This window comes from Cornus florida, unplaced genomic scaffold, assembly GCF_030987335.1.
Source record: "Cornus florida cultivar Cherokee Brave unplaced genomic scaffold, ASM3098733v1 CherokeeBrave_3.0.0_Hap2_Chr09, whole genome shotgun sequence".
NCBI classification, from domain to species: domain Eukaryota; kingdom Viridiplantae; phylum Streptophyta; class Magnoliopsida; order Cornales; family Cornaceae; genus Cornus; species Cornus florida.
Genome location: NW_026775579.1, coordinates 42,248,954 through 42,266,642, shown reverse-complemented (window position 1 = coordinate 42,266,642; position 17,689 = coordinate 42,248,954). Strand labels below are relative to the sequence as shown.

Here is a 17,689-nt window from a genome sequence, read left to right as displayed (position 1 = left end):
TGCTCTTGTCATTTCTCCGTAAGTTTTGGATATGGCAGAGTATTCCTCGATGGAGAGTTGATTGCATTTGTGTGCATTTTTTATTGCAAACCTGGTCTTGTTTGAGTTGTCTGTAGTAGTTTTAATTGTTTCCATTGTTCTTAAGTGAAAACTGTGATGGATGCTGTTGAAAAAAGAGTTCCACTGTGTTTTGTTGTGAGTTATTTAAAGGAGTTCTATTTTGTTTTGGTTATTAAATTATAATGGAAATGCAATTTGGAAACTTAATTTTAATGCAATGGTTTTAGTAATGTTTTGGAAACTTAGTTTTAGTAGAGTTTTTGAATTACGCAATATTTGTTTTTGAATTTGTTCGTGTTTTGGTTATTTGTTACACATCATGGGAGTAATTAATTTACCAAAAATGATCAAGTGAACCAACATGCGCAAAACTCGGCAATTTACAAAAACTGATCAAGTGAACCTGTTGGTCCTTGAAGTCCACTGTGTTTGCTCTTTTAAGGTCAAATCCATGTGTTTCTAGGCTGCTAAGATGTTTGTTCATCATTCCTACTGTGCTAAGTGCTTTATATTATCTCATAGGGGTAGTTTAGTCATTTACCGTCTTATGACACCCTTTCATAAAGCTTAAGGATGGTACATTGTGTTCAATCTACTTTCTAAAATATTAAATGGCGTTACATATAACAATTCCGAACGGATGGATGCCATTTGACAGCAGATCTAAGAGCCAACCAGTTTAGTGGTGACACTATCTACTTTCATGATAATGCTGTCTATGAACTTACTAATAAGAACTATTTTGCCTCCATATTTCAACTTCACACGCAGAAACTTGGTAACTGGGTTTTGTTGGAAGAGTCGCTTCTAAAATCGAATTGGGTTTATGCAGGCTACAATCTGGTGGCAGCCACCTAGAAAGTGAAGACTGTAATACGGTATCTATTTTGTTATTATTGTTTAATATTTTTTTTATAAAACTTTTTGAATCATACATATTCTTGAGATTATTATTTTTTTCTTTTGCGTTGGTTTTGGGTAAGGTATCAATTTTTAATACTGTAATATGGTAAGTATTTTGTTTTAATATTTTTTATAAAACTTTATGAATCATACATATTCTTGAGATTATTTTTTTTTTTTTCTGTTTTTTTTTTTTTTTTTTTTTTTTTTGTATGGTTTATGTTCAACTTTAAATTATTTACTTATGAGAATCTGTACTGTCTATTATTTGCTTTATGTGCAATTTTTAGATTATTTGGTTCATTCATGTTCTCTATTCGGATCCGAATCTCCTAGAATTTTTTAATCATTTTTAATTTATTATTTTATTTATTTATTATTAGTATTATTATTATTTTTTTAATATTTATAATCTAAGACAACCCGGTTTCTGATTAGGGATTTGACCCAAAATGTGATTCAACTTCACTTACGAGAGTTGATTACTTCTGCCGCTTGGGACATAGACTCTGATATTTGTATGGTAAAAGATCATCCAGTGCTGAGTGTTCTGGTGGAAAACTTTTGTGCTCCACACAAATCATATATCAGGCATCAATACTTTAAACAAGATTTTTGTCGTCTTGGCGAAGTGGTTAGACATATTTTTTGGAAAGCTGGTCTATATGTGACAATAGATTTCGAGCATTTCATTTACTTGCTTGAGAACCCAGCTGAAGAGTAAGGCTTTTTGTTTTGTATTCTTTAAAATTTATTTAAGTTAGTTTTGATTTATTTTAAAAGTATTAATATTTTTTGTTTTTTACTTTTTAGGAAAAAAGAGATTCTACTACCAAATCATGTATCCTTGTTGAGCTTTGTGTAAAAGGCTGATTTTATAATGAGATGCCATTGTGACTTTTGGCTTGAGCATAACTATGAAGAAATCCAAACTCAAATATGGGATCATATCGAGTATTATTATCCAAACTTATGGCAAATTATTCCAATAGGTTTCGTTTTCAAAAATGCATTGTTTTATTCTAGGTATCGTGATAATATTCCCGGCCCCAGTATACCATGGCAACAGCCCAATGTGCAAAACTGCAGGACCAGAGATCAGTATATGAGGAATATTGCACAAGATGGTAATGGGTTGGTTAATTTTCTAAGGGATTTGAGGTGGCACTTGACAGATTATGAAACCGAAATGCAGAGCAGTGATAGACGTTTTCCAAATGAACTGGATAATTACATAGTCTCAGTCTTGCAGATGGCTTTAAGAAGTTGTGATGTGAGAGTAACACTACAGGACTAGTGTATCATATTAGGCATTTTGATAGATTTTATAGATTTGGGCTTCTGCCCTTTAAGTCGTGAAATTATGGTGGTTTGCTTTTTTTATGTTAGGATCTTTGGAATACCTAGTGTAATTTGACAAGTTATATATATATTGTAGGGTAAAGTGCCCCTCAACTATGTTATTTGATTGCACTTTACTCAATCTAATCTAATGACGGACCGATCAATTTTTTACCCATACCTTGCATGTTAGACACAATATTTATTTAAATGACCATATATCCCTTATCAAATGTAGAAGACCCATGGTGCCCTTTAAAGAGGTTGGAACCAACTTACATACTCCTGATTGGCTTTGATTTTCTGATAATTAAGTTAATATCTTTTTTGACTAATTTTTAAAATATATATATATATTGTCTTAATATCTTATTAAGGATTGTTTCATGTTCCGTTTTTTTGAAGTACTTACTCTTTATTTGATTACTGTCTTTTAATCTTGGATCATTAACACTACTCAATGTTTAAGTTGGGAGAAATGTTAAGAGTCAGTGAAGGGAAATATTTCTCAACGTTAATTCTCGACTTCATTTACGGAAAATATTTCGTAGTAAATGAATGGTTATTTGTGACATGACACGAAATATTTTTGTCACAAATGACCTTTTTCTTTGAAATTTTGCGTAGCTAAAAGTCTCTTTTGTTGTAGTGTCAATTAGTTTCAAAACAAACCCAAACATCTATCTTCCTTATCGATCTGTGGTCTATTACCCTAATTCACTCATTGTCGTTCTTCCTCGTCGATTTATGGTGCTCCTCAATCCTTTAATGTCACTGTGTAACGTATCTTTGTATTTGTTTATATTTGTATACATCATTTAATTTTGCCATGGGGTGTGTGTGTGTAATACCCCTGATTTTAAAAGGATAGTCTCGGTATTTTTTAAAAATTATTTTAATTGCATTTAATTATTTAGTTGATTTCTTGGCTAATTGTTTACTTGTTTAATTGATTTAATTATTTGTTAAATGTGTTAATTGATTTAATTGTTTAAATGAAATTGTGTGATGATGTGTATTTATTTAGGAATTTAATTATTTTATTTTATTTTTATTTTCATATTTTTAAGGAATTGGATATGAATAGTAGTAATGGACCAACCAATTGGGCTCCATGGACTACTTGGATAAGGGTTTAATGGGGACGGATAATTACCTATGTATATGTATATTTAATAAATATATATATATATATATATATATATATATATATAAGGAAAGTCATATATATTTATATATTACATATAAAAAGGATTACACATAGATTATACGTACCATATATTTTAGTTACCTTTTTGGTATTTAAATTTTATTTTATTTTTATTATTAGTTTAGCTTGGATTGGAAAAATGATTAGGGTTATTTTATTTGCCTATAAATATATAATTATAGGGTTGTGAAAGAGGTTAGAAATATATTACGTACTATATTTTAGAGAGAGAAAGAAGGAAGAGGAAGGAAGAGAAAAGGAAGAAGGAGGCTAGGGTTTTATCTAATCCCTAAAGGCAAGTTTTAATCTTTCTCTTCTCCTTTGATTCGTACCCTATGCATGCTAGATTAATTCTAGGTTCTTAAATAAATTAATTGAATCTAATTACATGGATCTATTTGAAAATTTCAGTTCATGTGTTTTAATAATAGGTTTGTAATGAATTTTAATATTGACAAATCGATGCATATGTTTGAGTTATGGTTTCCATTATGTGTTTATGTAGTGTTTAAATTTTTGTTCACATAATGTTCGTATGTATCAGTCTGTGTGTGATAGATAGAAAAATCAAAATTGGTAACTCATCATAAGGTACGCACGCCGAACGAGGAAGGAAACATGTGGTATATCAGTTTTGTTTCATTGTAATTTAAATCTCATTGTTTCATAAGACTACACGCCACACGAGGGGAAGAAAAACAAAACATTACAAAGTGATATGAATCATGTATCAGTTTGTTGTTTTCTTTAAATTGAAGTTTCATTGTTTTCATAAGGTTCACACGCTGCACAAGGAGGAAACAAGCAACAATTACAATCTGATATGCTATATGGGTTAGAAATAAATCTTGTACATGAAAAGAAAATAATAATAATAATAATAATAATACTTAGTTATGCATTAAATATTTTTTTTAAATGTTATTTTGATTAATATTAGAATGTTAATTAGTATTTATTATTTTTGAATGATGGATCTGAATTAAATATCTATTTAATTTAAGTACATTATCCTTGAATTGGAATGCATGATTTAAGTTTACATGCTATGTATGGAATTTTATTAATTTTAAAAGGATAAATTAATTAAATATTGTTGGATTAAATTATTTTAATCAATTGTTTAGATTTAAATTAATTTAATAAGAACATTGAGATGTACAATTTAGTCGAGATGCATGTTAATTTGTTGTGATGTAAATTAAATGCATGCTAATTAGAATTGATATTTTTGCTTAAGTAAATGCAAAGGATGTATATAAGATTTATATCATATTTATTTGGATTATTAAATGTAAATATTATTTACATTATCCTTGAATTGGAAACTTTTATTTGGTTGTGATATGGATTAATGCACCATTATGGGATGGGGGCATATTAGGGACGGATTAACTTAAGAGTTAAGTCCTACCTATTTTTAATAAGGGAACGGATTAACCACAGTGTTAAGTCCTACTTATTCGTGTCAGGTCAACGAAATAGTTGGATGACATATTATTGAAATAATAATTGGATAGTTTATTTGGATGGTTGGATATGATGGATTTTACATATAGAATTATATGCCATGATATGAGCTTGAGTCTCAGGATCAGTGGTTAGGGTGCGTATATTGCCAGGGATGTGTAGCTAGATATAGTGTGGTTGTGTACCCTGGTAGGTCTAGGTACTCATGCCCACTATATGTGCGTTTTGCATGTTGCCTACTATTAAGGTTGAGACAACTCTATAGTCTAGTGAGGTTCCTTTAGTGTGTATATATATCTATATATGGACTATTTAGTTATTGTTGAATTAATTAGGATGTGTACGTGTATCGGGTCTCTGTTTGGGATGTAGTAGATTAGAACTTGTATGTGGGCCTGACCCACCATTATTTTTCAGGTGTTCGTCAGTTCCAGTCTTAGAGATTGTTCGTGCTGAGCAGAGACAGCCATTCATTCTTCCGACTCTATGTAGAACTCTTCTTCATTAGTAACTTATTATTTTTATTTCGATTCAGTTATTTCAATTAGGATATTATTAGGGGTCCACAGTATGGATTCCCGAGTTGTAGTTTAATTAATTACTGGTATCAGAAGATTGGAGGATTTTATTATGGGATTTTAATCATTATTTATTTGAGGATTTTTAAATAAGGATTTATTATTTAGTTTTCCTTTCAGCTTATCTATTTATTTTTAATTCATCTTGTATTCCAATGCTTGTTTAAATATTAATTGTTTGATATCCCTCAGATCTGTGCTCGGACTTGATCACCCGTGGCTCTAGAATCGAGGGGTATCACAGTGTGCGTCTGTCTCTGTATATACACACACACATATATATACTGATGTGTTGTACTATTTTTTTACACAGACAATGAGTTCCACGGGTGAATCATCTTTCATTATTCGAAGGGGTCTTTTTAAGAATTATTTATCTATATGGTGGGTTCCAAAAGACGAAGATGATGTTCGAACATGTCGGATTGGTCGTGTGGCTCCATCAGGAATTCTTTTTGCTCTTGTCATTTCTCCGTAAGTTTTGGAAATGGCAGAGTATTCCTCGATGGAGAGTTGATTGCATTGGTGGACATTTTTTATTGAAAACTTGGTCTTGTTTGGGTTGCCTGTAGTAGTTTTAATTGTTTCCATTGTTCTTAAGTGAAAACTGTGATGGGTGCTGTTGAAAAAATAGTTCCACTTTGTTTTGTTGTGAGTTATTATTAGTTTTATTATTACTTTTTTAATATGTATAATCTAAGACAACCCGGTTTCTGATTAGGGATTTGACCCAAAATGTGATTCAACTTCACTTGCGAGAGTTGATTGCTTCTGCCGCTTGGGACATAGACTCTGATATTTTTATGGTAAAAGATCATCCAGTGCTGACTGTTCCGGTGGAAAACTTTTGTACTCCACACAAATCATATATCAGGCATCAATACTTTTAACAAGATTTTTGTCGTCTTGGCCAACTGGTTAAACATATTTTTTGGAAAGCTGGTCTATATGTGACAATAGATTTCGAGCATTTCATTTACTTGCTTGAGAACCTAGCTAAAGAGAAAGGATTTTTGTTTTGTGTTCTTTAAAATTTATTTAAGTTAGTTTTGATTTATTTTAAAGTATTAATATATTTTTTTAAATTTTTAGGGAAAAAGAGATTCTGCTACCAAATCATGTATCCTTGTTGAGCTCTGTGTAAAAGGCTGATTTTATAATGAGATGCCATTGTGACTTTTGGTATGAGCATAACTATGAAGAAATCCAAACTCAAATATGGGATCATATCGAGTATTATTATCCAAACTGGTGGCAAATTATTCCAATAGGTTTAGTTTTCGAAAATGCATTGTTTTATTCTAGGTATCGTGATAATATTCCCAGCCCCAATATACCATAGCAACAGCCCAATGTGCAAAACCACAGGACCAGATATCAGTATATGAGGAATATTGCACAAGATGGTAATGGGTTGGTTCATTTTCTAAGGGATTTGAGGTGGCACTTTACAGATTATGAAACCGAAATGCAGAGCAATGATAGACGTTGTAATGATCCGGTCATTTTCATTCCTTTCCTTCTTTCTTAAATTTTACGGATGAATTTTTTTCTTTGAAATTTCTTTTCTGGGTTCGATTTCTTGTCACTTAGTGTCGTCTCGAGTGCTCGGACATGGTTTCTGAGAATTTTTTCTTGGGATTGACAACTTCCTTTAAGGACCGAGTCATTTTCACATTTTTCAGTTTTCGTCAGTATTCACTTTTGTCTTTTCTCGGTTTCCATTTTTCCTTGCCCTCACTTTTTGTGCTCGGATTTGATTCCGGCTTTACATGCATCCATGTTATTTAATTTCAAAAATAACTACATTTTTACTTTTGTAGAAAAACATATTAATTGTTTAATTTTCTTGTAAAGGGCATAAATGCATTACTTTTGGTAATTATTCTAAACTTAAGGGGTTTTGTGTAATTAAATAAAGTAAATATTTTTTGTCTTAGGGGCCATTTTGTAATTTAATTTGGAAGATATTTTTAAAAAGGACCTTTTTGCAATTTTTCAAAAATGTAACAAGTGTCACTTTCCTATGGTGCCACTTGTAGGCATTTGGGTGGAAAGACTTGGAACCATAATCTATTGACACATGGAGGGTGGAGATTCATTTACTTGTTGGCCTAGGATTGGATCACTTGTTGGCTTGGATGGTTGACAAGTGTAGGTCTAGGATTAAACCTAGAAGGGAACCTTAGGATGATGACAAGTGTAGGTCTCACATTTAGTCTTACAAATTGTTTTTGGGCCACTTTGGGATTATGGTTTTAAAGAAGGGTTTTTGTACAATTGATCAAACTAGTGTGTGTTGACCATGGTGTAAGACCATATAGTGAGTGGAGGATTTCTATTTCCTCCACTCACATTCTCTCACACTTGGCTTCATCATTTCCCTCTCATGTAAAGAAAACCTTAGCCTCCATGGAAGAAACTTGAAGCCTTAAGCTTTGACCTTCATTTTTGGCTACCTTCCACTCACCCTAGACCTTTAAGCTTGGAACACTTTAGATTCCTCTCACTCTCCTCTACAAAACCCTTGTTTGGTTTTTCATTTTTAAGCTCGGTTGCCTTGGATTCAAGAGGAACAATCCTCTTGTGAGGTAGGGGGTGTTATCATTTATCTTCCAAGTAATTTAATTGTTCTTATAGTGATATCCAAGTTATATGCATATCTTGTATTGAAATAAGAAATAAATGACTAATTGTAACTTGTATGAAATTCACTTTAGACTTGATAAATGGCATGACCATGACTTGATCTTTGTTATGTATTAATTTGACATAATTTAAATAAGCTTTTAAATCTAGAGGATTAATTGATTTATGTTGGTTTAAATTCAAATTAATTATACCATGCTTGTAATTCATTGGTGACTTGATATAAAGCATGGCCATGAATTACTCTATGTCATATATTAAATTAGAATCATTTGGACAATTCTTAAAATCTAGAGAAATTACTTAGTTGGTCTACTTAATTTCTACCATGTTAAACTAATGATTTAGTCATGTAATCCATGGAACTCATTATGTTTTATCACATATCTTGACTTGTTGCTCTACTTGTTGATTTTGGAAACTTGGGATATTATCAAGAACATGACTAGGCTAGGACTTGGTTCTAGTACGGGGGATTATCCCTCTACAACTATAGTGCGCACTAGGGGAAGGTACCCATGGGTTAATAGCCCTAAAGTGATCTCAAGAGTACGGTTTTAATCCGGGCAATATCCAAGTATCCACTTTGGCTTGATTTCGCATTTAAATTCGAAGTTGATAACTTTGTGAATTTACATCTCATTGTGCTATGTTGAAAGTTCTAATGTTACTTTGATAACATGAATTAAATTGTATTGAATTGCAAACTTGGTACAAAGATAAACCCATGCATTCCCTATGAGTAAACTTGTTTACTCACCCCTAAGTTACTGGGTGTTTTTTAGGTAAAGAAGCCATAATGTGGGATGCACAACAATCTTAGACTTACTAGACTACTTGGAGTATTTTTTTGCTATGTTAGAATATGCACATGTTAGCATATCTTGTTCCATTTTGCATACTATGTCAAAAACTTGTATTTATTGTTCAAGTCATGTAATGTGCACTTAAGTGCACCTTTTGATACTCTATGGATGTATTTGTAATGAGGCCAAGGGCCAAGAACAATTATATGACAAGTATGTTAGCCTAACTTCATTGTTTGTCTATGGAAATTATGGGATTAATGCATTGAAGGGTTTTATTTTGCATATGACATGCCATGAGGCCATAGGCCATTGCAACACATCTATTTTATCACATTACATATACTTGCATGCTCACTTTGGCAAACAACACCATCCTTGATGAAACAAAAACTCTAAGTAGCATTTTTAGGAAGTTTTAGCCTATTCTGTTCCAGGGGCATTTCGGGTATTTTATAATGCATTTTTTTAATTTTTCCTTACAATTCACGTAGAAAACTCAATTTTGAGGGGGGTTTCTTCTTTGTGTTTTTCCAAAAAATACCATCTTGGCCCTCAAAAATCTATTTTTTTCCGAAAAATTATTGCTGCCAGGTTTTTGCCGATTTTAGTGCAAATGTACTTGGTACTATCCATCAACTTTTTTTTGAAAAGTGTGATGACCGATCCGAAACTTCCGGGGGTCTTGTGGGTGTATTTTAAGATTGAATTTTCAATTTAGGCAATTTAAAAACGTTCTGAAGCCCCATTTCCTTTCTTTGGGCAGTAGCTTGAAAAGATTTTCAACTTCTAGACCTGATTTTCTTGAGGGTATTTTGGGCATTTCACAATGCATTTTTTTGGTTTCCGTTCACGAGGTCGGGTAGAAAACTTAATTTTAGGGAGGTTTCTTCTTTGAGTTTTTCCAAAAAAGTTCGTTTAGATACCCATTTTTACTCTCAGTTGCAGTAGTAGTGGGTTGACGGCACTATAGCTGTCACGGCCTTCGTTGGGCCGCCACGACGTCGATTTTGTTTTTAACCTTTCTCTCTCATCCGGACTCCAAATCAAGTGAATTTTTTTAAAAATTGATTAATTTTTCATTGTCTATCCAATGGTATGCTCAGTTGCACCCAAATATTTTTGGATAATTACCAGTTTACCCTTTTAGCTTTATTGCTCGTTTTTCTTTATTTTGTCGTTTTTCCTTCGTCCGGACTCCAAATCATGCGATTCTTGAGTCCATCTCGATTAGTTTTTCGTTGTCTTTCCAGCGGTGTGCTTGGTAATACCAGAATCTATATATTTTTGGAAATGACCATTTTGACCTTGCGACTATTTTTGTCATATTTCCGATACTTTGCTTCCGCATTCGGACCCATCAATGGGTCAGCACAGGACGCACTAGGTTTAAAAATCCAGGGTCGTCACAGACGTTTTCCAAATGAACTGGATAATTACATACCCTTGATCGTTAATATTTTTTATGACTGGGTGAACAGTCTCTTTCCTGGGGTGGTCTCGGTCTTGCAGATGGCTTTAAGAAGTTGTGATGTGAGAGTAACACTACATGACTAGTGTATCATTTTAGGTATTTTGACAGATTTTATAGATTTGGGCTTCTGCCCTTTAAGTCGTGAAATTATGGTGGTTTGCTTTTTTATGTTAGGATCTTTGGAATGCCTAGTGTAATTTGACAAGTTAGATATATATTGTAAGGTAAAGTGCGCCTCAACTATGTTGTTTGATTGCACTTTACTTAATCTAATCTAATGACGGACCGATCAATTTTTTACCCATACCTTGCATGTTAGACACAATATTTATTTAAATGACCATATATCCCTTATCAACTGTAGAAGACCTATGGTGCCCTTCAAAGAGGTTGGACCCAATTTGCATACTCCTGATTGGCTTTGATTCTCTGATAATTAGTTTAATATCTTTTTTGACTAATCTTTAAAGTATATATGTATTGTCTTAATATCTTATGAAGGATTGTTTTATGTTCCATTTTTTTGAAGTACTTACTCTTTATTTGATTACTGTCTTTTAATCTTGGATCATTAACTCTACTCAATGTTTAAGTGGGGAGAAATGTTAAGAGTTAGTGAGGGGAAATATTTCTCAACTTTAATTCTCGACTTCATTCACGGAAAATATTTCGTAGTAAATAAATGGTTATTTATGACATGACACGAAATACTTTTGTCACAAATGACCTTTTTCTTTAAAATTTTGCGTAGCTAAAAGCCTCTTTTGTTGTAGTGCCAATTAGTTTCAAAACATGCCCAAACATCTATCTTCCTCATCGATCTGTGATCTGTTACCCTAATTCACTCATTGTCCTTCTTCCTCGTCGATTTGTGGTGCTTCCCAATCATTTAATGTCACTGTGTAACGCATCTTTGTATTTGCCAATATTTGTGTACATCATTTAATTTTGCCATGAGGTGTGTGTGCGTTTGTCTCTGTATATACACACACACATATATATACTGATGTGTTGTACTATTTTTTTTATATAGACAATGAGTTCCACGGGTGAATCATCTTTCATTATTCGAAGGGGTCCTTTTAAGAATTATTTATCTATATGGTGGGTTCGAAAAGACGAAGATGATGTTCGAACATGTCGGATTGGTCATGTAGCTCCATCAGGAATTCTTGTTGCTCTTGCCATTTCTCCGTAAGTTTTGGAAATGGCAGAGTATTCCTCGATGGAGAGTTGACTGCATTTGTGGGCATTTTTTTATTGCAAACCTGGTCTTGTTTGGGTTGTTTGTAGTAGTTTTAATTGTTTCCATTGTTCTTAAGTGAAAATTGTGATGGGTGCTGTTGAAAAAAGAGTTCCACTTTGTTTTGTTGTGAGTTATTTGAAGGAGTTCTATTTTGTTTTGGTTATTAAACTATAATGGAAATGCAATTTGGAAACTTAGTTTTAATGCAATGGTTTTAGTAATGTTTTGGAAACTTAGTTTTAGTAGAGTTTTTGAATTACGCAATATTTGTTTTTGAATTTGTTTTTGTTTTGGTTATTTGTTACACATCATGGGAGCAATTAATTTACCAAAACTGATCAAGTGAACCAACATGCGCAAAACTCAGCAATTTACAAAAACTGATCAAGTGAACCTGTTGGTCCTTGAAACCCATTGTATTTGCTCTTTTAAGGTCAAATCCATGTGTTTCAAGGCTGCTAAGATGTTTGTTCACTATTCCTACTGTGCTAAGTGCTTTATATTATCTTATAGGGGTAGTTTAGTCATTTACCATCTTATGACACCCTTTCATAAAGCTTAAGGATGGTACATTGTGTTCAATTTGCTTTCTAAAACATTAAATGGCGTTACATATAACAATTCCGAACGGATGGATGCCATTTGACTGGAGATCTGAGAGCCAACCAATTTAGTGGTGACACTATCTACTTTCATGATAATGCTATCTATGAACTAACTAATAAGAACTATTTTGCCTCCATATTTCAACTTCACACGCTGAAACTTGGTAACTGGGTTTTGTTGGAAGAGTCGCTTCTAAAACCGAATTGGGTTTATGCAGGCTACAATCTGGTGACAGCCACCCAGCAAGTGAAAACTGTAATACGGTATGTATTTTGTTATTATTGTTTAATATTTTTTTATAAAACTTTTTGAATCATACATATTCTTGAGATTATTATTTTTTTCTTTTGCGCTGGTTTTGGGTAAGGTATCAATTTTTAATACTATAATATGGTAAGTATTTTGTTTTAATATTTTTTATAAAACTTTATGAATCATATATATTCTTGAGATTATTTGTTTTTATTTTTTATTTTTTATTTATGTTCAACTTTAAATTATTTACTTATGAGAATCTATACTGTCTATTATTTGCTTTATGTGCTATTTTTAGATTATTTGATTCATTCATGTTGTGTATTCGGATCCGAATCTCCTAGGATTTTTTAATCATTTTTAATTTATTATTTTATTTATTTATTATTAGTAATAGTATTACTTTTTTAATATGTATAATCTAAGACAACCCGGTTTCTAATTAGGGATTTGACCCAAAATGTGATTCAACTTCACTTGCGAGAGTTGATTATTTCTGCCGCTTGGGACATAGACTCTGATATTTTTATGGTGAAAGATCATCCGTGCTGACTGTTCCGGTGGAAAACTTTTGTGCTCCACACAAATCAGGGTGTTGTGCGGGTTCGAGTGGGGAAAAATGTTACAATTAAGTAGGACTTGTCCCGCATCGGATTTGGATGGGGTTGAAGTGTGTATAAATGGATGGGTATGCAGCACTACTCAACAGTTTGACCTCTTGAATAAATGAGTAAGCGCCACCCGTTACACTTACCCACTTAAACCAACCTATTGGCATGCTATAATATATAAGTGTATTTTAATTTGTTTTGTTTGCTTAAATATAATTGGGCGAATTGCAAAAAAAAACCTCGACTGTTAACTAGTTGCGAAAAATCCTCCTTATGAATATTTTTGACAAAAAAACTCCCTCAACTATCCCAAATTGGTGTTTTTAACTGATGTCCATTTAAGTGATTGTCGGAGGGAATTTTTCGGTCGAAATTACCCCTTAACAGATTATTCTTTAACAATTTTGTCTCAAAAAGTTACTTTGGGGTATTTCGTGCTCTTGAAGAAATTAAAAAAATTAAAAATAAAAATAAAAACCAGATTTGAAAAAGATTTTATGTTGTTTTTTAGTTACCTGCTTTAGTCCACTTACCTTGCAGCAGCATAATTCAATTAAGGAAAAGAAATTCGACAAGGAAACATGGTAAGTTATTAATTATTTTTCCTTGAAATAATTAACTGTTATAATGGCGGTTAAAGATCAAGTGCAATGAAGGAGTTCTTGAGCTGTTTTTTCCATCTTCTATTCTAAGGCCATGGATTTTCCCTCTCTTGTGTGGATGTACTCAATCTTATTTTTTTAATTATACCTAGTTTAAATATGATTTTATTGGCTTTCCAATTTTTTGTTTAACTGAGAGATAGAAATAAATAAATAAATTGTCTGAACAATAATCTGTTAAGGAGTAATTTTGTGTGAAACTTTTCTTCAGACAATCACTTAAATATACATCCGTTAAAAACACCCTCTTGAAATAGTTGAGGGGGATTTTTTGCCAAAAATATTCATAAAGGGTTTTTTTTTGCAACTGGCTAATAGCCAAGTGAGGTTTTTTGCAATTCACCTGATATAATAATGACACACTTAAAGAGATAAAGAAAATTTTGTATTTAAAAAAACAAAAATTTATATATTTTCTAATAATATAAATAAATATAACGATATAATAGATATTGAAAATGGAAAAAAAAATAATTAAAAAATGCATATAAAAAATGAAAATGAAGAGTTGCTAAATCTTAACGTCTCTCATCATTAATTTATTCTTTAACATATCTCATAGTTATACGACAAACAACAAATACAGAAATTGTGTTATGCGAAATAACACTTGGATAATTAGTATAAGTTTCGAGAAGGAAGAGTATGAAATGCAAAAGTAGAAAAGTATTCATATCCTAGTTTTCTTTTTTTTTTTAACTAGTACGGATACACCCTCTCTTTCGAATTTTAAGCCTGATACTAATTTTCTGAGGCATTAGAATTAAATAACTTATCCACTTAAATCAACCCCTTGATTAATTTGTATATTAAATTACCGCAAATGAAAGGAAGATATGAATTCACAATTCAAATTTATATGTTTTTTTTTAACTCATTACTATTGGTATAATATAATTGCTGTATCTTAATTTGTTTTGTTTGCTTAAATATAATAATGACACACTTAAAGAGAGAGAAAATTTTGTATTAATTTTTTTATAAAAAAATGTTTAGATATAGAAAAAAAGGTAAAGTTTTATAATAATATAAATAAATATAAAGATATAATAGATATTGAAAATGAAAAAAAAAATTAAAAAATACATATAAAAAATGAAAATGAAAATGAAGAGTTTTTAAATCTTAACATCTCTCATCATTAATTTATTCTTTAACATCTCTCATAGTTAATTTGGTTCATCAAATTAGATTCCATTAAACTTTAACTCAACATTTAATGAAAAACTATTTAATAAAAAATAAAAAAAGAAAAATAAACTTTTGATATATATAAATATATATATATATGTCTTACTTATACGTGGTGCCCCAATCACGAAAATTCTCAATTTGCATTAATAACAGAGAAATGAGGAGCTTTTAAGTAGAAAAAAAACATGAGTGTGTGTTGGGGGTACGACATAGAGAAACAGGCTGGCATAAATATATCAACAAAGATCTGCAGTTGTTACAACAAAAAAAAAAAAAAAAAAAAAGGCTGGCGGATACGCAAAACATGCAAAATGTAGAACTTAAAAGCAATCAATTGCTTTGCATTCAAGTCTATATAAACAAGTTACGTACGTCCTCTCTCACACCCACACAAATTTTACCTTAGCTTTCACACACACTTTAGTTCCTTGTACGTAACTCCCATTAATCAACACTTCTATATATATATATATAGAATTCTTGGGTATGTTTGTAGATGCATTGTGGTTTTTGGTTCAAGAATATTTAGTTGATTTCAAAACTAGAGTTGTTAAAAGTTCCAGGTATTTATTTATATATATATATCTTTTCTATCCTTTTGATAGACTTTGGATAATTACAGGGATGATCTAATTAAGACACATTAATTCCTATATATATGTGTATGTGTGTGCTTCTCTCTGTACATATATATGAATGTTATTCAAACACAAAATAATTCTTAATATATATATATATACACGAATTTTTTGGGTATGTATTTATATGATCAAACACTAGCTAGATTACATTTTCTTTCTTCCTTTTTTTTTCTTTTTCGCTTTTTGGTAGATAAATCACCAGCATGTTCTGGGTTAAGGCGTTAAGCCCAATATAGGCATGCTATGTGTGCCCCTCTAGTAATAATTTTTTTTGTAACTCCATATTCCCAATGTGTAATATTAAGTACTAAGCCAAGAAATTGGGATAGTATTGTTATTATATATATATATAAATTATGAAAAAAAATAAAATTATATATATATATATATATATATATTTATTTAATCAACCAAATGCCAAAAAAATATTTGAACCTTAAAGCAGCTGTATGACCTCTGGTCCATCCACGAAGAAGAGGAGATGGGGTTGGAGTTATGGTGTAGATAAAAAGTGTGTGTGAGTAAAAAGTGTGTGTGAGTGTATTTCTTCCCGATAAAATAAAAAATAAAAGTAAAAAAAAGTGTATGAAACATTACCACTACCTGTCTACACAGAGAACCTTAATATTGTCACATGATAAATGAATATGCCTAATACAAACTCTTTATGTAATGTTTCAAAAGTCACATTTCATCCATGCATGTATAGCCTCCTTGATCTTTGAACTATTCTGTTCTCTTACACTAATATATATATATATATATATACACACACATGTATGTAGGCTCACAGAGAGAAGTGAGAAAGATGAAGCTAGTCTTGGCAACATTCCTGCTCATAGCTCTTGTCGCGAGCTCATCTTTCGCTGAGACTGCAATGGAAGGGTCAAGCTTCTGCGACTCCAAGTGTGCGGTGAGGTGCTCGAAAGCAGGACGGCAGGACCGGTGCTTGAAGTACTGTGGGATCTGCTGCGAGAAGTGCAACTGTGTACCCTCTGGGACTTATGGAAACAAGGATGAGTGCCCTTGCTATAGGGACATGAAGAACTCTAAGGGCCAGCCAAAGTGCCCTTAGACCTAGTGTGGGTTTCTTTGTGATTGATTTCTGCACTTAGTGGATGTTAAGGGAGAAATTAATAAAAAAGGGTCCTTTGCCCTTTTGCTTTCTAATTCATGAATGTTATAATTTATATGGTTCAACTTCACTATAATATTTATATTATAATTGTAATTCAAAGTTCCGACTTATAATTTGAATCTGACTTTATTTGCAAATGCATGTGCTGTGGACTCAGTGAATTTTATTATATAGTAATGATAAAGAGGCCGAACTCGAGAGAGATGGGAAAAAGACGGTTTTTTCTCCATTAATATATTTAAATAATGTGTATATAAAATGTAGAAATTAAATTGTAAAGTGCATGTGGTACAACACTACATGAAGTACTCTACTAAATTATGAAATATAAATTGAAGGCTTAATAGTGCTCTCTTGCTCATAGCGCACCTTATGCATCACATGCCAAGGAATATTGCCGAGGTGGGCCAACCAAATCATGTTTTGAAAATTTAACCAAAAAAAAAAAAAAAAAAATCATGTTTTGAAAAATTGAACTTCACACATCAACATGTTCAATTTCTTGTTACAAGGAATTTAGTATGTTAAATATATATATATATATATATATATATATATATATATATATATATATATATTGAAGATGCAAGAAATTCCTCCTCCCTTTCTCTCTCTAGAATTCTTACATTTCAACCAAAAAAAATATCTCCCCTCCTCTATCCATTACTTCTCCTATTTATAGATATTTACAAATGTTGATGGGCTACTGGATCTAGGCCCATTCCTCTATGAGTTCTGGTCATCTTTGATGGGCTATTCGTGTTTGGCCCATATGGCAGTGTCTTTCTATGGGCCTGACCCATCTGTACGGACCGGATGTCGCGTTTGTAAGTCATATCCGACCC

General features: G+C 31.8%; 1 protein-coding gene across 1 annotated transcript; it reads left to right on the top strand.

The window, feature by feature from the left end:
• The first annotated feature begins 15,556 nt into the window (after positions 1-15,556).
• On the top strand, positions 15,557-16,981 carry LOC132273260 (peamaclein). The gene is made up of 2 exons (XM_059774256.1): positions 15,557-15,628; positions 16,492-16,981. The coding sequence occupies exon 2, from the start codon at positions 16,515-16,517 to the stop codon at positions 16,779-16,781; it is 267 nt and encodes an 88-aa protein (XP_059630239.1). The 5' UTR covers positions 15,557-15,628; positions 16,492-16,514; the 3' UTR covers positions 16,782-16,981.
• Positions 16,982-17,689: the final 708 nt, after the last annotated feature.